This window comes from Lepisosteus platostomus, chromosome 3 (assembly GCF_059453375.1).
Source record: "Lepisosteus platostomus isolate fLepPlt1 chromosome 3, fLepPlt1.hap1, whole genome shotgun sequence".
Classification (NCBI taxonomy): Eukaryota; Metazoa; Chordata; class Actinopteri; order Semionotiformes; family Lepisosteidae; genus Lepisosteus; species Lepisosteus platostomus.
In genome coordinates this window covers 68,386,331-68,408,715 of record NC_142613.1, presented here as the reverse complement: position 1 = coordinate 68,408,715, position 22,385 = coordinate 68,386,331, and the positions used below count along the sequence as shown (strand labels likewise).

At 46.4% G+C, this 22,385-nt stretch overlaps 2 protein-coding genes across 2 annotated transcripts; both read right to left on the bottom strand.

The window, feature by feature from the left end:
* Positions 1-1,139: 1,139 nt before the first annotated feature.
* On the bottom strand, positions 1,140-6,172 carry iah1 (isoamyl acetate hydrolyzing esterase 1 (putative)). The gene is made up of 6 exons (XM_088626576.1): positions 6,016-6,172; positions 5,503-5,555; positions 5,012-5,163; positions 3,278-3,439; positions 2,503-2,624; positions 1,140-1,723 (listed from the first exon to the last, which is right to left on the bottom strand). The coding sequence occupies exons 1-6, from the start codon at positions 6,076-6,078 to the stop codon at positions 1,538-1,540; spliced, it is 738 nt and encodes a 245-aa protein (XP_088482702.1). The 5' UTR covers positions 6,079-6,172; the 3' UTR covers positions 1,140-1,537.
* A 1,458-nt stretch (positions 6,173-7,630) lies between these two features.
* cpsf3 (cleavage and polyadenylation specific factor 3) lies at positions 7,631-22,218 on the bottom strand. Its single transcript, XM_088626575.1, has 18 exons — positions 22,029-22,218; positions 20,994-21,057; positions 20,770-20,867; positions 19,966-20,094; positions 19,339-19,516; positions 18,822-18,911; positions 17,708-17,858; positions 17,446-17,621; positions 16,643-16,801; positions 15,477-15,623; positions 13,869-14,021; positions 12,809-12,917; positions 12,589-12,687; positions 11,512-11,606; positions 10,752-10,839; positions 9,952-10,021; positions 9,603-9,699; positions 7,631-8,014 (listed from the first exon to the last, which is right to left on the bottom strand). The coding sequence occupies exons 1-18, from the start codon at positions 22,097-22,099 to the stop codon at positions 7,913-7,915; spliced, it is 2,076 nt and encodes a 691-aa protein (XP_088482701.1). The 5' UTR covers positions 22,100-22,218; the 3' UTR covers positions 7,631-7,912.
* Positions 22,219-22,385: the final 167 nt, after the last annotated feature.

The window sequence follows — 22,385 nt, the reverse complement described above, 5'->3', positions numbered from 1 at the left end:
AGCGTGTAAGAGTCCGAATCGGCTTTTATACTCAATGACATAGCTGGTAAAATAATAAAGAAACTCCTCACCTGTAGCAATCCGTACTCTACTCAAGCAGTTACTGGTGAGTTATCTTTAGAGTTTCCAAGAAATTTGCGGGGGCATTTTCCTTGTCAAGGAGTACCCTGGGGCTGATATTCCACATGGAACATGAAAACCTGAGGGCTCTGGCACATTCAGAACTTGCTCCTTTTCCATGAAGCAGTTTAAATACCATCCTTATGCCTCGTACCCGTGAAACCACAGCACCTGGTGTTTGTCATTGCTTTCTTGGGGCTAATTTTGCTTCGAATTAGTCAAGTGAACTTCCCGTGAACCTGCAGTCTAATGGAACAGCTTGTAGTGCAGTGCCACAACCAAATAGTGTACAATTGTGGCCTACAGTGGGCATATCAGGCATGTATTCCTACTTCTTACTGCAGGTTTTTCTCCCCTAGTTACCCTGTCATTTACTTTTAAATTTAGAACATATTTCTTATGTTTTGGAGAGATACACACAATACACACTCTTATATTCATGTTCAACACTGATACAGTCATGTTGTGGATAAGCTCAAGACACCAATTGCACGACACTTTATCCCCCCCACACTGAAGAACTGCCCCACTGCTGACTGCTAATCAGCGCGAGCCGAGACACTGATACAGGCACAGGAGAGACGAAGACGGCCAGCACGCACCCTCCCAAATTCTTATTAGAGAACCACAAAGCAGAAAATAGTAGTGGAAACTGGGGGGGGGGAGTGCATTTAAAATAAAACCGAGAACACTTCCTAGGGCAGTGGGGATGCGTTGTCGAACCTGATATTCTGTCTCCTTTCAAGAACATGGAAAACATGGGAACGAAAGTAACCCCTGGGTCACTAACAATCACAATCGCTAGTGGGGGCTGAGTGGCTTCCTGTCATTGGTGACCCTTCTGAAGTACTTCCTGTCACGTCGTCTTCCACTTCTTCACAGCAGAATCACAGAGCAGGCGGAACACTGACAGCATCGCCGAGAGGCGAGAAACGGGGGAAACACACAATCGAACGTTTGATCACGACTGCTCCAAATACCTACCGCAAACGACTTGAGCAAAATTATTTGACTATAAATGTGTTTCTGTTAGATTTATTATAAACTTGTCAAAATCAACACTGAAATCTCCGCAAGTTTCTTTCTTCTCCGCGCCAGCCAACGAGACCGTAGGAGACCGCGTGAGGAATGCTGTACAGCAAAAGCAGCAGTTTAAGAAAAATCATCTGAAGGAAGTACAGACGCATGTGACCACCTACACAGCTGAAAGGTAGAATTACATTGCTTTTTAACTAGACCTTGTAATGGCTGGTGGATGAACTCCAGGAAAAACGGGGAAAAAAAACAACGTTTTTCCGAAGTATAGCCTAGCTCCCCGGTGCATCACATACAGTACGGCTGCTTTCAGTGCAGCGAAGAGGAGCGGAGCCAGTATTGGGTCTTCCTCCCGGCCTGCGCAGGAAGGACACCCGCTGCGCTACTGCGCCGGGGGCCCCGGCAGGAGGCTGCTCTCCGGGTTCAGCGGGTCCACATCTCCCCAGTAGGGCAGGATCAGGGGCAGCGGGGCCACGCGCCTCTCCAGCAGGCGCCACAGCTGCAGCTCCACAAACTTGCTGCCCCCGTCCGACAGGTGCAGCCCGTCCGAGAGGTACGAGGAGAAGTCCTGGCGGGACACGGGGGCGCCGTTACGCTGGGCAGCGCAAGCGTCCCACAAGGGGGCCCTGCCCCCCCAGCGTCCCACAAGGGGGCCCTGCCCCCCCAGCGTCCACTGAACCGCTGGACAACGGGGTGCAGCGGGGTTTCCATCTCCGGTACTGAGCCCCAGCGTGAAGGCTGTTCGTGGGGAGCCGGAGTTTTCTCCAGGTCTTCTACAGTGGGTTTTTTTCCCCCCCACACTACATTTTCTTCCTCACCCTGGAGTCCGGTTAGAGGTCGTGCAGTGATGGAGCTAAGGAAATGATAAGACCGGCTGTGGAACGGAGATGGGGGGGCAGGAGCCAAAAAACACCCGGCCCTCAGGGAACCACACTCTGCAGGAGCCTCTCTGAAGGCAGGCCTAGGCATGGCTCAAATCCCATTATAAGCCAAGGCAAACTCAGCAATTTCCTGTCACAATACCACCTACTATTAGAAAAGGGCAAACACATTCTCACAGAAACACTGAAAATAACGTCCTTTCTTAAAGAATCTTACTTGAAAACTCTGTGGTCGGTCTAACTCTCATCCTACTTAGCATGCATTTGCCTATCTTGCACTTTTCCTCTCTTGTTTAGCTAAATCAGCTCGTTACTGGCTTAACTGTCAGGCGCTGTTCCTTCAAAGAGACTTTGAAACACCCGTCCTCCAGAGTTGGACCAGCCTTTTGTAAAGCATACATCAAGAATGCTTATCATCCTGTCTTTAGCCCTTAGTTTGTTACTGACTGTCCTCGGGTGAGCTCACCTGCCCGTCTTTCTGCATGAGAGTCCACAGGTCCAGAATGTCAGTCCCGCACTCTGCTGCTAACTGGACACAGGCCTCAGCATACTGCCCAGTCACAGCGTTGAGGCGGTTCAGAGGGCTGCCTAAGGAGGAAAAAAGGACACCTCACAGTTTCAGTATGAACAACACGTAGATGACAAAATATTCACTGACAGGGTCATCTACCAGAGTCAGACACTGCTCCTGGAATGGATGGGGTTTTGCCTTGTTGAAAAAACATAAGGAGATGTCAAAAGTTAAAGAGAAGAACAGGCCGGCCAGCCCATCAGTGCACGGTGTCTACCTAAACATTAAGCGACTGTATCGCAGTGTCTGTGCTGGATGTGGGGGCTCCTACATCCGTATTCACTGTTTTTTAACTCATGTCTCATTTCATTCAAAACATATTCCTGCACTGTAAAAACAAAATATAGATATAGCTTAAATTTCACCGTGGACTGGCGTAACCAAAAAAAAGCTTAGAATACAACATGCAAAGTAGGAAGTAGGAAAACAAAACAACACCAGATACAGCGAACTGGGATTATTTCATGCATGAAATATTAGAGCATCACCGCAAATGCACGAACCCTCGAAGCCCACCCAGCACTGCAGGTAAGAGCAATGCCCCGTGTGGTTTTTAATGGTCTGAATTGGGAGGAAGAGTTCAGATCTTTTACTCGGAGGCAGGACACGGATTATCCCATTAAACCGCGCGCACGCCCAGGCCCTTGGCAGCGACAGCGGTGGCGGTCACCTTTCCGGCGGCACTCCTCCTCCCAGGCGGGCTCGTCGAGGGGCGGCGGGGCGATGAGGATGACCCTGTCCGCGGAGACGCCCAGGCTGCCCAGGTGGCGCACCATGCCGCGCAGGTTCTCGCGGTACTCCGGCAGGGGCACGTGCTGCTGGGGGTTCCGCTCTGCCCACGAGGAACACGCGCCGCAGCGCGGGGAGTGAGCACGGCGCCCACGGGCCGCGTCCGGCCCCAGGCAGGGCAGCGACACCGCCTCCCGCAACTCCCACAACCTCTCGGCTGTGCGCGTGTGCGAAGCCGGCGCACGCAGAAAACCGAACAGCGCACAAAACATCACAATTTAAGAAAAAGATAATAATAAAACACGGTCGTCGATTGAAAAATGCTAAATTGACCGCGGGACTGGCTGCGAGAGGCCCAACTTGGCTGTGTGCATTATAATCGCTAGTCGATCATCGACATCTCTGCTCTCGTCGTCTCGGACCTCACTGCTCACGCTCGCTCGGCAATCGGCCGCTACGACTGGGCTCGCTGAATCGCCGTCCCGGTCTTTTGGATCTCCGTGTTTATATGAGGATGACTATGTTAACCAAAAACATGATCTCAGGTTTACAATTTTACAGGCACTCAATTTAGTGCGCACAAGTTTTTGCCACTGGGGGGAAAAACTTGAAATGTTTGCGCGCACAGGCCATTAAAAATTAGAGGGAGCGCTGGACACAACCCCCCAGACCGAGCGGGGCGGCGGCTTTGCAGAAGCCTTCTTTCTGTCCGGCAGGGGCCGCCGCGCACAAAAGGAGCCCTGGCCACTGGGGCCACATTAATTCAGCAATCGATCATTTTTCCTCAGAACCCAAAGTAAATCTTCTACGATGTTCACGTTCTTCTTGTTTTTCATATGCTCCGTTCCTTTCATCAATGAGTCGGTATTACTGGACACTTTGAAGCACGTTTTTTGAAAGTAAATTTGCTACAGGACCTCTTGTTATCATTTCCATATTCTTCTTTCTTTTCCACTGTGAGTCGGTTTTACTGGACACTTTGAAGCACGTTTTCGAAAACAAAATAAATGGCGCTACCATGCTCACCTTCTTATCTACAACGAGACGACATTACCAGACACTCTGAAACCCGTTTCTGCGATGGTTTATCCTATAATAATTAATTATCATGGATCATACAGCACAGGCCGACCACTAAGGTTTCATTCCACGCCGAAAAATAGAAAGGACAAACACTGCGTGTGGAAGATTGTCGGGTGTGAAGAAGCCCTGGTCGCCGAAACGTTGCGTTTCTTGTTTCAGTTTTTTCAGCGTTGAATGACCCTTCCTGGTTCCCCTACAGCGAAAGCACGCCAGAACACAGGCAAATTTATCGCAAAAGTAGCCCTGAAACCATTCAACATTTATTTTGGTTAGGTCCCATTGTCCAAAAAAAAAATCTGGACTGATTTGCAAATTTATATTAAAAAAAGAGGCCAATACTGATATTATTTGTCAAGAAATAGACGTTATGTTAAACTTCAACCCCATTGAATAATATGAACCCCTGACGGTGTTACGGATATGTTATCTGTACTCTCGTTTCTATTGTATTTCCTTCTGTTGTTCAAAATAAAAAGTTAAAATAAATGTAAAAATCCTGGATTACACTTAAAAAAAATATTTATAGTGGCCAAATGGATACTTTAATAGCATCAGCAGAAGTTTCCCCGGATTTAAATCAAGGTTCACTTGCCTTTCAAAGCGCTGTCATTGGCGCCAAAGAAGATGGCGAAGGCAGCGATGTTGCTGGCGTCCACGGTGCTGCTGTTGACGATCCTCGGCAGAACCATCCTGGCCCATCTGGTGTTGTAGCCCGACAGCCCACGGTTGACCACATCGCATTTTCTTTCCGTTAAATCCAAGGAATAATATTAAAAAAAAAAAAAAGAACCAAGAACAGATAAGAGTGAAGAGATTTTAAAATGAAGTATGGACCTTAAAAGGACGCGGTTTTTTTAATGTATCATCCGCTTTGCGTCCTTGAAATAACGGGACCGTAAGCGATACCAGTCACAAACACTGTGCAGTAAGTTTTTAATATTACTGATACGTTTACTTTAAAAAAAAAACAACATTCTGCAGTTAAAAAGTCTGAAAGCAAACCAGCCAGGCTGAAGGCATATACAACACTACCCAACACCGTGCCCACATGTAAGGGTCCGAGGCCTCCGAGCAGAAACTCACCTGGCGAGTCTGTTGGCTATAGCGGAGCCCCAGCCTTTGGGTTCGAAGGAGAACTACGAAGAGGACAGAGTTGATGTTTATACCTCCGTCTATCAAGTCTCCGACAAAACTAAAAAACAGCCTGGAGGGCTCGGACAGTTAAAGTTTATTAAAAATATAGCCATAATACCAGGAAAGGGGATTTATCAGTATGTGAAGAGAACAGATGTCTGGGGCATTTAAGAATGAAGTAAAGACCATCAAAGTTAACTTCCTGTCTTGAAACAATACCATGTATATGTAATACTTACGAAAACCACCTCATACCACCACCACTGATTTAAGGTACAGCACTTTCATCTTTTAAAGGATTCCCGGGATGACACACCAATCACATTATATTTATAGATACACATTGATCTGTTTAGGTGGAGATCACACACGTCACGTACGAGAGTAAACACTCCCAAATGTAGGACACACACATATTCTATTGAAATTTGTCGGGCTTAAATGATCACACTGAGAGCCTACCTGGGTGATCGAGTCGCCAAACAGGATAACCTGGGGCCACACTATGTTTTTGATTTTAGACATGACTTAAAACTCAGGATACCGGCGGGCGGCAGGTACTGTTTGCACTGGGGTTTTCTTCCGTCTTTCTCCGCCTTCTGCATCGTTTGCGCCATCTACTGCACGGAGGTCGACAATCGCCTCAAAGCTCCCTCTGCAGTTTTGTTCACTCCTTCATATACATATCAAATAAGGTCAACTCGGAAAAGGCGCGGGGTGGATTCTCTGTGCTCTCCCTGTGTCCACATGGGCATAATTCTGGTGCCCTGGTTCTCCTTTATTTCCAAAAACGTGACGATTAGATCGGCGTCTCTGAATGCTCCATGCCTGCTGCCCCTTTCAGGCTGTAGTCCTGCCCTGGGCCCTGAGCTTCTGTGATTTCAGGCTCCGTGCTGCTACAAACCTTGCCAGAAATAAGCATTTTTCTGATGGTGAACAGGATGCAAGAAACTGTTCTGTTTTGAGAAAACTAGAGTTTTGACTCCCGCGTAAAAGAATGAAACAATGAAAAATGATTTTGCATATTATCCACATAACAATTCCTTGCATTCATATAGAGCTTTTCTGGACACTCCACTCAAAGCACTTCAAAGGTGATGGGGACTCCCCTCCACCGCCACCAGTAGGCAGCCCCACCTGGGTGATGCATCAGCAGCCATAGTGCACCAGTACGCTCCCCACACACCAGCTCTCAGTGGGGAGGAGAGCAGAGTGATGAATTGATGAATTAGGAGGCCAGGGGGAACTCTGGCCAGGACTGCAGGGTAACACCCCTACACTTTTCAAGAAACACCCTAGGAATTTTAATGACCACAGAAGGTCATGACCTCACTTTTACATCTCATCCAAAGGCCCCATTTTACAGTATAGTGTCCCCATCACTATACTGCGGCATGAGGACCCACATAGATTGCAGGGTGAGCGCCCCCTACTGGCCCCACTAACACCTTTTACAGCAGCAACCTTAGTTTTGCCCAGGAGTCTCCCATCCAGGCTGCTGAGCTTCAGGGGGCTGCAAGTTGTGAGCTGCAGGGTGATATGGCTGCTTTCATAGCATAACATTTTTATTTTAAAGTTCTCTAATTAGCTTTAACCTCCTGTTGAGCTCCAAATGTTTTCATATGGACATGCACCACCCTATGAAAGCCAAGTTCTGTATATGAAACACCAAATTTACCTCCTTTCAGCAGGTAAGAATGAACACTTTGCTCTTACATATAGAGATAAACCCAGTCTAATGATAAAAGCCATTGATGAGGCAGACTTTGTGTGGACATATAATACTGAATACAGAGAGAATAGAGACCACAGTGTAGCTGCATGTGTTTCTTTCAATCTTTTGCTTAATATGCAAAGGCTTAAACTTATTAAAAAAAACAGGAATTACCTTTTCACGTTTTCAATCTGCATTGAAACCATTACCAAAAATTAAAAAAGTAAAAAAGAACACAGCCTCGGTAAAACTTATTTTAAATACTCTATACTGTATTTAAAATATTCTTATCAGTACCGGTGACACACTATTGAAAAATCAAAAATGTAGTCCAAGGCTCGAAATGAATAAAAATCAAGTATCTTATAAGTAGAAGCCAACTTTTTATTACGAATTTAAACATTTCCAACAAAAACGAACAAATAGTTAAACAACATTCTTGCTGTTTGAAAACGCAACATATGAATTTTGTGAAAGAAAATCACCACAAAAAAAAAAAAACAGGCAGTTGAGACAGGCTTTATGAGGTGTTGAACCGTGAAACGCGGCTGCCGCCCCAGCCCGACGCCGCGGAGCGGGGGTTGAGGGTCGGACCTCCGGCGGAGAAAGGAGTTCGGGCCCGCGGCCAGAGAGCCGGCCTCCTCCTCACAGAGCGGGGTTGAGGGCGTCATACAGCCGCTGCACGGCGAGCTCCACCATCTCCTTCAGCGACTCGTCCTCCGCGCTGCCCTCCTCGTAGGTCACCGTCTGGGGGGGAGGAGACAGCGGCGCAACACGGCGTCTGAGACACGGGCGCGCCTTCGCACCCGCCGCGACTGATCTCGGAAAACTTTCCGAGATCAATGGAGCGGCACTCTGCCGCCCTGTACTGCCAGCGACCGTAGTTTCAGAAACCCAGACCGTTCTCCTCCATCCCCCGTGAAGAGGAACCACCGCCGATGAACGCCGTTTCATGAGCTTTCCAAACGAGCTACTAGTCTCTGGATGGAACCAAACATGCAAAATTCTCGTACTGCAATTAAACAATGAATTAACCCTTCATGAACAGTGCAGTACATGTTCTGGGATCCTTTGTCCCTGTACCGGCTGCAATATCTTTTTTTTCCCCATTTCTTTATTAATATAACTTACTTTAGTGCAAAAAGTCAGTATCTTTCCCCTGTGCCATGTGTCTTACAGGAAGGTCTCAGATAGGTTAAGAGTAAGCCTATAGAAAACAAGAATGCTATCCAGTACTTATTCCATATCATTAACTATGGGGGGGAAATTGTTTTATACTCGTAACATATGCCTTATACTGAATGTGTATGTAGTTTTGATTATATCCTCAAAATACATCGAGTGTAAGTGCTCAGTGGAATTCTGATCTATATTAGCAGTGAAATGCCAGGATTTTAGCTTTTTATATTTTATTTTCACAAGCCCTAGTCTTTGATTTTCATGCTGAGCATTTTTGTATTTATCTTCTTGCTTTTTTGTTTTTAGCTTCTCTTTTTACACACTCGGTCCTTGGTTCTAAAAACAACCTCACTTCAGCACACAGCGTCCCCTCAACGTGATTCAGAGATTCCTTTCTTATTTCCGTCTAGAACAGTTCTTAATAGGTGATCAACTGGCGATGAAGAGACACCGATGGGAAAGACTCCGAATCAGCTACTCCCTCAGCGTGTTTTTGTTTCTCCTTTCTGTTCAACAAGCGACAAGCCTGAATGACAGGAGTTCTGGAACTCGTAGCAGGATTGATATCAAACCCAAATATCGAGGGGCTCAACCAGGACCAGCACTTGTAAGCCGAGCTCTCCAATCGCGGGTCGTGTCACTAGCTGACTGTGACTGGGATTGCCCGACCATGACTGGGCTTCCCCATGCAGCCATGTGCAATGGGCTGGGTGCTGCCACTGGCAGGCTGGGATTAGTCAGCCAGGGCTCTCCTGGCATGGGGACCTGCTGGACCATATATTGTACTTCCAGCATTCGGCCGTGGGTATTTTAAAAATGGCTTAAAAACGGGTTGGGTCAGAGGAGACTGTCTAAACTTCCACATTCTTCTCTGTGGGTGTGGGTGGTCACAGGGTTCGTACTACTAGCTGAGACACACACGTGCTGTTCCAAAAGAGGGTAGGTATAACAAAGACATAAAAGGGATTTAAAAAACAAATCCAAATTTAAAGAGATGAAAGCAAATTAAAAGTATACCTGATGTAGAAAAGTAAAATCGATTAGCCTGTTTCTCTCCATACAGAAATAATCTCTAGTGCAATTCATTGTAGGTGATCTGTAATCTTAGCTCAAAGGTTGCGCCTCCTGCCTTCAACATAAAATCTAAGTGACTCACTCGTGTCTCCAGCGAGATGTAAGCCGTCTTCCCATCCACGGTCACGGCCACGTTTTTGTCCTCTTTTACCTCAACACAGTCATCTCCAAACATGTCCCTGCGATTCAAATAAGGAAGACAAAAAAAGAATTCCCCTCAGCAAAGTCAGGCTTCAGGCTCAGCTTCTCAGTCTTTTCTCAAGAGGAAATGCACAATTCCACATGTCATTTGCATGTGTATGTGTCATTCGCAACCCAGCTCTGGTAGATAAACTGGAAATCTGAACGTGAATACAAGGAGGAATGATTTAAAACTGATTTATTTTTTATTTAGACCCTCGTCTGTACAAAAAAAAAAAGTGTTTGCTTACTGTAGCATGACTTCCAGTCTCTTCTGGTAAATCTCCATGTCTACCTTCCCTCTTTTAGTGGTCTCCAAAACTGTGGATGAAAAGAACCACCTCTTGAAAAGAAGTACGCAGTACAATCACAAGGTCCCGGCACCCCCGAGGCACTTGGGGAAAAAAAACTGCACAAAGTAGGATAAACCAAAGCTTGATGGCCATTCCCTCAGGAACGCCAGCACCTTTTCAGACTTGCTCATTAAAATCCACACCTGTACCACAAAACTGTTTTTTTTTTAGAACTGACGTCCATTCTGAAAAAAAAATCAATTGTCTTGATTTCTCCAATAAACCCATTGTCCTCTCCCCCATCCACCCTCAACTAGCAAAACAAACTGTTATTGGCTTAGCGGAATTAAAAACAGAATATACAAGTTACGGGCTCCCTGTGAACCCCACACTGCAAAATCACCTTTTCTCTCCACAACCAGCCAAACCAGCCACAGAACCCAGAACCTCCCAAAAATATATACACCTCTTCCGTTCCAATAACTTCATTGTAGTTACGTCCTCTCCCTTCCTACTTTTTCTTTTTCTCTTCCCTTATCAATTTCCTTCCCTTCTCTTTTCCTCTCCTTGTTCCTTCTTTCCCTTTCCCCTTCCGTCAGGAGCTTTAGTCGTGTGCTCCCCAAAGACGGGAAAACTCACCCTTCTTCACATCCCGGAAGAAAGAGACACGAGCTCAATCAAACACGGAGGAGACCGGTAATAACACACCGACACATTTCGATGGACAATTTTCAAGGACACTCTTGAGTCAATCTGACCTTTCTGAGCTTTGGGGTTGGACTGAACTTCCAGGACCACAGTAGTCACCGTATCGGCATACATGTCATTCAATGGGTTTGCAAGCCACTGAAAAAGAAAACACAAGCACAAAAATTCTCAATTATTTAAGTATCACTTCCATCTGCTAGCTTGGGTCAGACATGGGCTCTTCCCACCCAGGCTTCACCGCAACACCTTGACTGAGAGCAGTCATCTCCACATAAATGAGGGGATATCAATCGTGTAAAAATACATTCGCTAACCATCGTGAATCACTGGCGAGTCTCTGAAGACACTGGTTTCCCAGTGATAATCTAGTTTGCATACAAGAAAGACCTAAAAACATAGAGAGCTCTTTTAGGGAGCATGTTTTTCTAAAAGTAAATCACTTTAAGGCTAGCAGGCAGAAGAAACGGACTGCTGCTTGCACTTTTAGCGGTCTGGACAAAGCACAGCTGCAAGAGCAGGACACCGAGCTTCATGCAAAGCTCACTTTTCTGATGTTCTAGGCAATGCCTTTATAATGACAAAGAAGACTTGCTGTAAGCTTTGTTAAAAAGACTGGAAGTAGAAGCAAACACCATAAAAACGTTTTTCTCTGAGCCTGGCTCTACACAGACAGTGCATTCTGAAACATCAGACATTCTTCTATAAACAATAAGTCCTTAGTCTGGAAGGAGTGAAGCTCAAGAAGTGTCAACTGCATAATGACTTAACTATTTAAATAAAGCTCTGTAGGAGCCGCCTCTCCATACTCACCTCCAGTACCACCATTCCTGCCTCGTACACTAAGACGATGTTCTTGAAAATCTTCAAGGTTGGCCGGTCCAGGGTGTCTATCTCCTCCACATCCCCTGACACGGAGGAAATGGGACATCACGTCATGTGAAAACCGTGACATCCCACCGCAGAGCAAGACGAAATATGTATAAAGCCAAACACGGCCGCTGAGAAACTACACAGCAGAAGTTAACTAGAGGGAAGTTCATTTAAAACTGAGGACGGGGCACTTTGTTTTTTATACACCAGCTCTCGACGGTCCAGAGAGACTGACTGGTCTCCTCTCGTATGTAAAACGACTTGTGTTTTTACAAGGCACAAAGGAGTCTTGTAGGAGGCTGTAAGAAATTAAACAGCACTGTTGTTGAGGCTTGTATCACGGTCTGTCCATCAGTGGTCCTCAGATCAACCAGATTCTAAAAAACAAGCAACCTAGATGTTGGACCTCAAGCTCTAATAGGCTATCGGCAGAGATGCCCTGTGAATTGGGTTCATCAAGGTCCGAGTGCGATTCCCCACACGCAGGAAATACAGGGAAAGACTACTTCTGGTGCCCCACAGCGTCACTTACTAAATCCCGATCCACCAGGACACTGGGTGTGAAGAGCTTTACAGCACTGAACCCTTGCTAAGGAATCCTAACAACTAATCCTGGTGGGAAAAGGTAAAGACAATATAAAAAACAAATTAAAAAGGGCCTTGGAACTATTTCAAAATCTCTTCTTTTGGGGTACACACTTCACAGGCTGTTTTAATCTATGACATAAATGTCTACTTTACCACTGTAAAGAAACTTTTACAAAAGTCATTTAGGAAATTCTGTATTTTGTTCTTGCAAGACCTACAGTATCTCGAACACTGCTTTTCAAATTCCTTCACACAGCAGCTCAAATAAGGACCCACCAGCAGCACTTCATGAAGTTTTAAACTGAGGCCTTAGTCACAGCTTTATTTTGTGGAATCCTGACATGGAAAACGATAACGCGGTACCCCCCCCCCCAGATTAACGCTGCATTGCTGTAAGTGCTCGAGGGTTTGGGGGGTAAGCTCACAGACCTGCCAGGCTGCGGAGCTGGTTCACCAGTAACGAGTAGGGTCCTGTGAAGGGGATGGCCTGGGTCTGTTTGACTGTGCTCACAGACAGATCTGTGTAATCTGAAAGACAAGAAGTCGCATGAGTGGCCGTGGCCGGCGCGGTGAGCGTAGTGGTGAAAAGAAATGAGAAAAGGCCACGTCAGCAGTGACCTCCCCACTGGCAGATCATGGCGCTACTCACTGGACAGGTCGGAGGACGTGAGGATGTGGTAGTTGAAGTTGCGTTTCACTAGGATTCCTGACACCCTCTGCCCCTGTTCACACTTTTTGTCAGCCAGGCAGCCCATAACCTATATCAAGAGGTTAGAAACAAAAAAAAAAAAACAAGGACACGCTAAAGTGAGACTTCACATCTGAGCTCCTATAAACACGCATCATCTACTTTAAATAACCAGACCGACAGACACGAAGCTGGGTGGCACATCACCAATTACCATTTTAAGCATCATCATGCTGTACTGCGGAAGATACAGGATTTCTACATTTCTAAACAATACTAGGTTCAATGCCTGTTTTAAGAAGCAGGTCTTAACATTTATTTTCACTAGATGATAGTCACAGAACAGTCCCCTTCGGAGGTTTACGGGAACAAGCCCCGTTCGAGCTCTTCCTTCAGCTGGTCTAGACTTCTCTGTGCTCCAAGGACTTCATGTCGTAGATAAAATAAGATCACTTTATTGGCCATATACAGTTTCTTGCATTAGGAATTTGTATTTTCGCATACCCCAGCTTGCTCTTCATGAGACACACAGACAGGGAGAGAGAAGCTTGGGGTCAGAGCACAGGGTCAGCCATTGTACAGCACCCCTGGAGCAGTTGGGGTTGAGGGCCTTGCTCAGGGGCCAAAAGGAGTAGGATTCCACTGCCGGCTGCGGGATTTGAACCGGCAACCTTCCGGTCACAGGCACAGATCCCGTACGTCCCGTACTTTTCAGCAGCAGCCCCTCGCCTTTGGAATGATCTTCTTGACTATAGTACCACCCTCTTAAAACGCCTTTAACTTTCACCTCAAAACTTACTTACTTTCCGAGGCCTACAATTCTAAATCCATCTTTTTAACAACACATTTGTAAATCTTATTGTTTAGTGCGGCTGACGGTACTTTGTCAGCTGGTGAAAGGAAAGTGGAAAGTGTCTTGACAATGCCGCTGAAGGACATAATGGATTGAGGGGCGGATTGATTTATTGAGCGATATGGAGACACGCGATGCCACCCGCCTCTCCCGCAGTGGAGGCCTCACCTTGGCCAGCTTCTCCCCTCTGAAGTTGAGGGCCACGGCCTCGGTGTTGCGGGGGTTGTGCACTTCGATGTGGACCTCGTCGTTGTCCTCGTACTCTCGGATCAGCGCCGCCTTCAGCCGGGCCATCTCGTTCTGCTCCCCGTGGACCAGAATCTGCAGACGGAAGCACGTTCACCCAAAGACCGGCCCTGCGGCCCGAGCCGGGAGCTCACAGCAAGAGAAACTGGAACAGGGCGCACTACCCCCCGGCCCTTTTAGAATCAGTCGACTTCCCACGTGACAACGCTCCCCACAGCGAATAATGGCTTTGAAGACACTCGAATACACGGGGCATGAAATGTTGAATTAACTGCTGAACTTTGTTATGCTGAATGAGACGGGCCCCCCTCTTGTGTGCGGACTTTCTTATAAGACTCCTTGTGTCATAAACGTGCTGTTGATCAATTCATTGTGACATAAACAAATATACTTTTTGTCTATTTTAAGATATTTACTGCAGCAGATGTAGGAGTGCACAGGCGGAAATAGGGTGGTGTGCAATCAATAGGAAATCTATCTTTGGGTTTCTCGAACCGATGCTCAGTCAACACCAGAACATATGCTCAAGGTTAGACAGCTATGCTAGTTAGGGTTGCATTACAAAGATACACACAGTGCCTACAGCAAGTCTACACAGGACTTGGAAACCTTTCTGTGTTGTGGAAGGCAAGTGGTTACACTAGAGCTCATTTACAACTGCTATAACTATAAGTATAAGGCATGTATACACTTACCCAACCCATTTTTCTGGATTTTAATTTAGAATTACTTTTCACAATGTCTGAGCATTTTTCTTTCACTTAGAGATCATGTGTTACAATGTGTAAATGAAGGTAAAATAATTTCTGATTGAACAGGTCTTGATTTCAGGGTGTGAGGTCAGAAAACACATTACAATGGGAAGAGAGTATAAACTCTCTAAGGCACTGTGTCTCTCTCTATAAACTCTCTAAGGACAATGTGCAGAGGTCACACCATTTATAAAAAATGGTCAACAGAGATTCATTTTTCTTGGGAAACTGAGCCGTTTGAAGGTAGATCTAAAACTATAGAACTATATGAACACCTTTCAAGAGTCATTTATTGAAAACATCTTAAAATATCGGTCTCGCTTGTTGACTTGGCAACATATCAACAAGTATCGTCAGTTGTAATAGGTTGAGAAAATGAGTGAAAGTAAGTAGCAAAATAATAGAGGCAAATCAAATCAACTTAAATATCCCCTACCAACAGGGGGTTGTAAAGAGGGCATTATGCGGCGTGTCCCACCCCCTCCACTGTGAAATCACACCTCTGTGTCCCCAGATGTAACGGTAAAAGACACAGGAAATCTTTCAACCCCCCCCCCCCCCCCCCGCGACCTCCCTCTCAAACAATGTCAATAACTCTCTTATTTCCTGTAACCCTACTGTACTGTCTGCTTTGTTGGCGATGTCTGTCTTTCATGTATTGCTGTACCGGACTGTGCCATAAAAACAAATCCCCCCCCCCCCCCCGAGGACGGATGACAAGGCTCGCAGGGGACCGCGTGGCCGTGCACGCGCCGCGCGAGGGAGAGAGCGGGTTTACCACGTGGGGAGGCTTGAGCGCGCGGATGAACTCGCTGGTCTGCTGGTAGTCGGTGTGAGCAGAGAAGGAGATGTAATCCACAGACATCTTCAGCGGCAGCTTCTGGCCGGACATGGTGGTGATCTCCTCTGGCTCCGACATGATGTGCTGCACAGAACAAGGACACTCCCGTGAGGCCAGACCGAGCCTGACCCTTCCTCACTGCACCAAAGTCGCCCCAGCATCCCCAGTTTAGACACTGAGCTCAGTGTTCTGGGACATTCTGGAGCTAAAATGTCAAAACCACCGCGTATTTATTTTAATGACATGGGACAGAAGTGTTCAAATCCTGGCCTTGTGATCCCCCCCAGTTTTATATTACTCAGATGGCCTCCATTTTCTAATCGCCTTATCTAATTCAGGGTTGTGGGGGTACCAGAGCCTATCCCAGCAAGCAACAGGCACAAGACAGGGTACACCCTGGAGGAGATGCCAGTCCATCGCAGGGCACACACAGACACAAACACAATCACACCTGGGACAATTTTCCCAGAAGCCAATTAACTTACTACCAGTATGTAAACTCCACGCCGACAGCACCCTAGGAACTGAGCTCTGGGCTCCAGAGCCGCGAGGCAGTAATGGTAGCCAGTGAAACTGCGTGGTACGCCACAGGTGTCTTTTTATCGTTTCAGATTTTTTGTTACTTAACTGACTGCAATCAAGCTATCATAAAGCTTTTATGGGGGTGGGAGGGAGGGTTTAAACAGTCCTGGTAGGACTGGGAAAAAAGGTAGGACTCCATTTCTCAAGAAAATGGGAATCGAACCCGTGCGAGACAAGCATGACCCGCACACAAAAAGACAGGCAGGTGTGGACCTGGCCACTGCACTAGTGTCCCGAGAGGACAGGAAAACACAGCGCCGAGGGTCATGAAAAGCAACATGAATTCAGCTATTACACCGGGGCTTTTATTAAAAAGGGAGAAAAATAAACGCCAACAAAAGTCACTCCTAAGATGGATCTTCTCCAAACTGGTAAAGAGTTTCTTCGCATTGCGTACAAATTGCGGCCTGTAAGACACAGTTCACCGTCTGCCTACCCGAGATGGAAAGGGACAGGACAGATACCACAGGCTCCAACAAAGCCCACTGTTATTTCTGCAGCCCAGCTAGATCTAGCCTCACCTTGGCCAGTGTCCCTTCAACACAGTAGCCCGCGATGATGACGCCATTCCTCTTGTCGGTGCACCAGCTCTCGAACAGCTCCCGAGACAGGCCGCTCTGCATCATGCCCGGAGAGGCCATCACCACGCTGGGGCCGATGTCATCGAAGTGATCCATACTCTACGGGCAAGACAGAGCCCCGGCTGAAACCATCGCTCACTGCCACTCCCTGAACCCTTACAGCGCACAGCCAAGACTGAGGGGGACTTGAAATATAAGATAATTAAACATTGTGATTCTAGAGTTTTAACGGATACATGCCCTTCACTCTGGACTGGAATGGACTGAACTAGGTTGGACTAGACTTGACTGCGATGGACTAGACTGCGATGGACTAGACTGCGATGGACTAGACTGCGATGGACTAGACTGCGATGGACTAGACTGCGATGGACTAGACTGGAGTGGAATGAAATGGACTAGACTGGAGTGGAATGAAATGGACTAGACTGGAGTGGAATGAAATGGACTAGACTGGAGTGGAATGAAATGGACTAGACTGGAGTGGAATGAAATGGACTAGAGTGGTGCAGAGTGTAATGGAAGTTCAACATTCAAGCCTGTATTCAAATCAAACCAGATTTAGGTGTTAACGGTGTGGGAGGCTCTAGGTCATAGGCAGCACATGGCCGAGCACGAGACACGCCCCTGCCTGGAGATCTCATCCCCCACTCTGGGTGGAGCCTCATAACAGGTGAGCTGCCATGGAGGAGGAAGTAGTTTTGCTATTTATCACACCAAAAGCTTGTGAGTCACGTGCTCACCTTGAGGTTGCTGATGTGCTTGAACACGAAGGGGTTGTTGATGTTGATGGCCTTGCGGATCTTTTCGTTCATGGCGTTGACGTAGGTCTGGTACACCGCCATGCACTTCTTCGCCAGAGACGAGGCGTAGTAGATGGGAATGTCGTGGAGCTCGGGGTGGTTCTGCCAGTACTCGTCTGCCAAAGCAAAACCCAAAAGCCAACCTCAGCCCCCCCGGTTCATGCGGGCGGGAGTTTCGGCAACGGCGGGCGCCCCCACGCACCCAGAATCAGCAGGAGCTCCTGGGCTCTCCCCAGGGCGAACACGGGGATGAGGCAGCGGCCCTCTCGGTTGACGATGTCGTGCACCGTGTTGCAGAAGCGGGCCTCGCGCTCCTCCCTCTTCTCGTGGATGTGGGTGCCGTACGTGGATTCCTGGGGGAGGTTAGAGGAGCCGAGAGAGAGGTTCGCACCAGGAGCCTGCTTTTAAACAGTCGTGCCTGCACCATCGGGTAAAACTGAGGGCTGATGCATTACAACATGGAGAGGCGAAAAAACAACACATAGGAATGGCATTTTATAGCTGTATTCCCTATAAACGCTTCTCTTGACCAGAACCTGATTTTACAGAATCATGCAACGGTTTGCTGTCGCATCCCATCATCGTTAATGCCCAAGATACTTATCTATGAAGACAAAAAGGGCTTACGCATGTGAAGATAAGGCACCACAGCCTTTTGTTATTTCTCATGCACAAAAGAAAGAACAAAATAGTAACAACTGGAGGAATCATTTCTTAAATGTATATAATACTATTCCTCCCAGAAAGATCCCAAAACACCCCTAAACACATAGGAGGGGACCCACTTCGTCCACCTCTAAAGTGCACAACAGAGAAGTGAGAAAAATGTTTCACCAATCAACGTGAGCTTAAGGAAGAGCAGACAGTGCAAGCCCAAGGTGTAATTTAGTCGTTACACCGGGGTTAACGCACTTTACTCCTTTGAAATGTTCAGTTCAACACAACGAGCTCAGTTTAGCCTCTCACCAGAAGGAGGGAAACTCCTCCAGCACGGTGTCCCCCGTCACCGTACTGGGGCAGTGGTGGAGAAACAGCGCCACTTACTGGTCCACAGCAGCAGCAGCCTGGTCTTCCTTTTCGATGTTTCCCATCCCAGTACCAACCGGGCGCAACCTCGCTTAGCAGCCAAGATCTGATGTGATCAAGACGGCACAGCTGCCACTAACAGCCTCAAACTTGCAACGGGCTGTTTCAGCAACCGCAGACGTTTCACACAGGCTTTTTTTAAAGGAACTGCAAAAGTTTTTCAAGCTGTCGTGAAGCCAGTTGGTGGCAAATTGTGGAAGACAGGCACAAGACGGAGGGGACAGACTTACGATAATGAGAATGTCAGGTTTGACGCTGGGGATCTCTGCTGCCATTAAGTGTCTGTCCTCCTGGCGGGAGAAGTCTCCGGTGTACAGCAACTGGAGAGACACAGGAACACCTCTCTCGCAGACATCCATGACATACTGACAGCACATTTACACCGAGGCAGCGATGGAATAATCAAGGACTGATTTTTTCGAATTCACTGAAATTACGAATCCCTAAGGCCTCTTCTGTAACCAGGGTCGGTTCAGTGTGCCCCTTTGTAAGAATCGTCTCATGAAGCCAGTGCCTTAACAGAACAAACAAAGGCCAAAGACAAAGTTCCACGACATTACAGAAAACTAAGTCTATCATATTACTAGACTGAAGAAAAATGCAGGATATCTTAATGTTTAAAAACACATATCTACTCTAGCAGAACTACAGCTTTTCTGTGTTTAGGGCTCAGGAGTTAAAAATACAATCTCGTCCGCACCGAACAGCTCCAGTTAAAGAGCAGTGTAACATAGGGCAAAGTCCCACCTTCACACCAGCGATTTCAATCATGAACATGGCCGCCCCCAGAACATGGCCTGCGTGGTAGCACCAGAACTTGATGCCTGCGACCTCCTTCACTTCGTGGAAGTTGATCGTCTCTATCTTGTCCATGCTCTCCTCCAGATCTGTCTCTGTGTACAGCATGTCATCCGCTGAAATGTTGCTATGGTCAAAGAGAACAGGCAGGAAGTGTTTAAACAGAAACAGCAATCGGACATTTAAAGGATACTTGAAGTGATCTTGAGGTAATTAAGTCACACTGCATTGTTTTTGCAGATGTTCCCTTTGATCTTATATTTCTGTGGCACATAAACATCAATCTTGGCAAAAAGGTCAATTTTTGACTTTGGAAAAGCAGCTTTCTGGTCACCCTACTACATAGCAGGAAACGAAAGAAGTCACATACAGGATGAACGAGATGAAGGACAAATATACAAGGATGACAGACATCTAACACACTACATCTAACAATTTCTCGCACGTGGATCCATCCAAGTCTAACAATGAATTATTGGTATAAACTCTGATAACACATTGTACATTTTTCAATCCACATACAGTAATATGCTGAGGTTTCCTGTCATAAGAAGAAAAACAAAAACAATCACCCACCTGACTTTAACATAATCTGACAGCAGCCACCTGTAAATGGCTTTTGTGGCGTGAGTCATGAATGTCCTCCCCTTAAAGCTGGTCTTCTGCAGGAACCAGGGCAAAGCGCCACAGTGATCCAGGTGGAAACTACCAGACACAATATGCATGTTTCAATAACGAACTGGCACACGTCTTAATTCAATAAAGGCACATGTCTCTTTGGGCAGAAGGATGACTGTCAGTTCTTGTCCTGGAGCTCCCCTGTGTTATCATGTTTTCACTTCAGCGAAGCCTTTAACCACCCAAGACCAGCTGATGGCATCTGTAAATGAAATTCTTGCTTGGTCCGACTTTTTTAACCTTCCTCTATGCTCATTCTTCAGTTTTAAAAATACTCTTCTGCAGGTCTTTTACACAAAAACAAAACAGGAGACAGAGTGCTGTCCCCTCTCTTCCCCTTGCATATTCAGAGGCAGCGACCTATTAAGTGTTTATGCAAATCTAAAAAGCCCTTATTATTAGATGCCTAATTCAAGGCGTCAACAACACTGTGTTGAGGGGAACAACACTGTATCAGACCATCCCATCAAGTTTTGCTCTTTCCATAAAACAAGAGAAAAGATCCGTGCAATATTTGCACCTCTGTGTTCTGCCCAAGTTGAACTGTTTACATTCGACACTGGAACTGAAATGGGCTTGAAACCCAGGAAGTGGCTGTTCCTAAGAATTAGCCTGCCCGATTAAAGGCTAGGACTGGCTAAAAGACAAAGGGGTGCTCTGGGGCCAGGGCTGAGGGCGACCGGAGCGGCGGGTGGTACAAACTGGCTGATCAGGAGGAGGTCAATCTCCGCGGGGTCTATCAAGTCGATGTAGGGGAGTGCGTCCATGCCCTCCAGGCCCGGGTGGATACCACAGTCCAGCTGGGGAAAGAGAGACAGCGCATGGCACCTCTTCTCCAGGTGTCACCCACCCGCCACAGAACTGTGACACCGAGTGTCTGCCCCACCCCGCAGGGGGAGCCTTGGACAGAGCAGGCAGTGTCCTACCATGATCTTCCTTCCCTTGAACTCCAAGATGATGCATGATCTTCCCACTTCCTGTCCGGCGCCACTGAGGGGACCATGAAAAACAGAACACCCTTCTTTAATTCGAGACTCGAGAGGAGGAACTGCATGAAGCAAGTGCAGAGCCTTCCTTTTTTTCAATTTCCAAACCTGCACAATGTAAACTCAAAGAATGCACCGCATTTACAAAACGAACAATTTTAGGGAATTCAAAAGTAAAAAGCAGCTTAGCATGAAAAAAACAATAACAGCTTTAAAAGTCCCCCAATAGATAATGTTCACAAAGTTCAAACGCGCGTTCTCTTTTTCAAGAAATCTAAGTAAGGAACCTAGGATTTGTTGCACCAGAGAAACATTGTAAAATGAAGCATTCTTAATCTCTTGGTTAAGTCTGCACACCCTATTTATTGAGAATCTGTCTTTTTAAAACTATTAAAATGATATACATCTGGAAAATAGATTTTGGAACCACATATGCTACAGAAAACTGAGTTGTACTGGTCCAAGCAAATATCTTATAATACTAAGACTAATGAACTTTACTGATGTGAACATCAGTCTGGTTTCCTTTGCGTCTACATTTATTTTAGACTACTAAATAAATGAATAAAACTGTAAGAGACCTAAGAACTCTCTGTTGAGATTCCTGTATAGATAAACCCCCAATGTATAATGAAATGTATCCGAACTGTTTTTGTTCCCAATCATCAAGAGTACATAAGGGTCTTTGTGATGTTTAGAAAACTTGTATCAATCAATTACATACAATTACACGTTGTATTACGTACAAAATACACATAAATGAAAATCAACACAAAAATAATTTCGAGTAGCCGACAATGTAGTATGCGTTCGTCTGCACCAAATTAATAGTTTCCGTGGGAAATACTCTTACACAACTGGACATACTACTTTCTATACCGGTGCACTGCTCCTTACTGAATCTCCCGCGACACATTACACAGGCACTCATGGCTGCTCACTGTAACCCACAAACGCGAACCACAGCACACTTACAGGGGTCTAATTAATAACTGATCGCTTTCCTCCGCTGGTACCAAAATATCGGCTTTTCGCTTCGCAGCCATTAAACAACCCGTTCTATTTCATAAGTCATGAAACAATGTTAACAGCAAAAACTTGGAGCACCACTCTGCCTCATAATCACTTGCGCGAAACAGGGCAACTTCCGGTTCTGCGTGCAAAATACGTCCCTACTGAAACTATCCCTATCGATCTATGGTTCCGACATCATTGTTACTAACGGAATACACGCAGTGAGTCTGTGTGTACCTACTGCATAAAAACTCTAGAGAGTATAGTTCTTCATTACTACAGTTTCGACTTTTCGAGTATCACTAAGTATTTCAATAA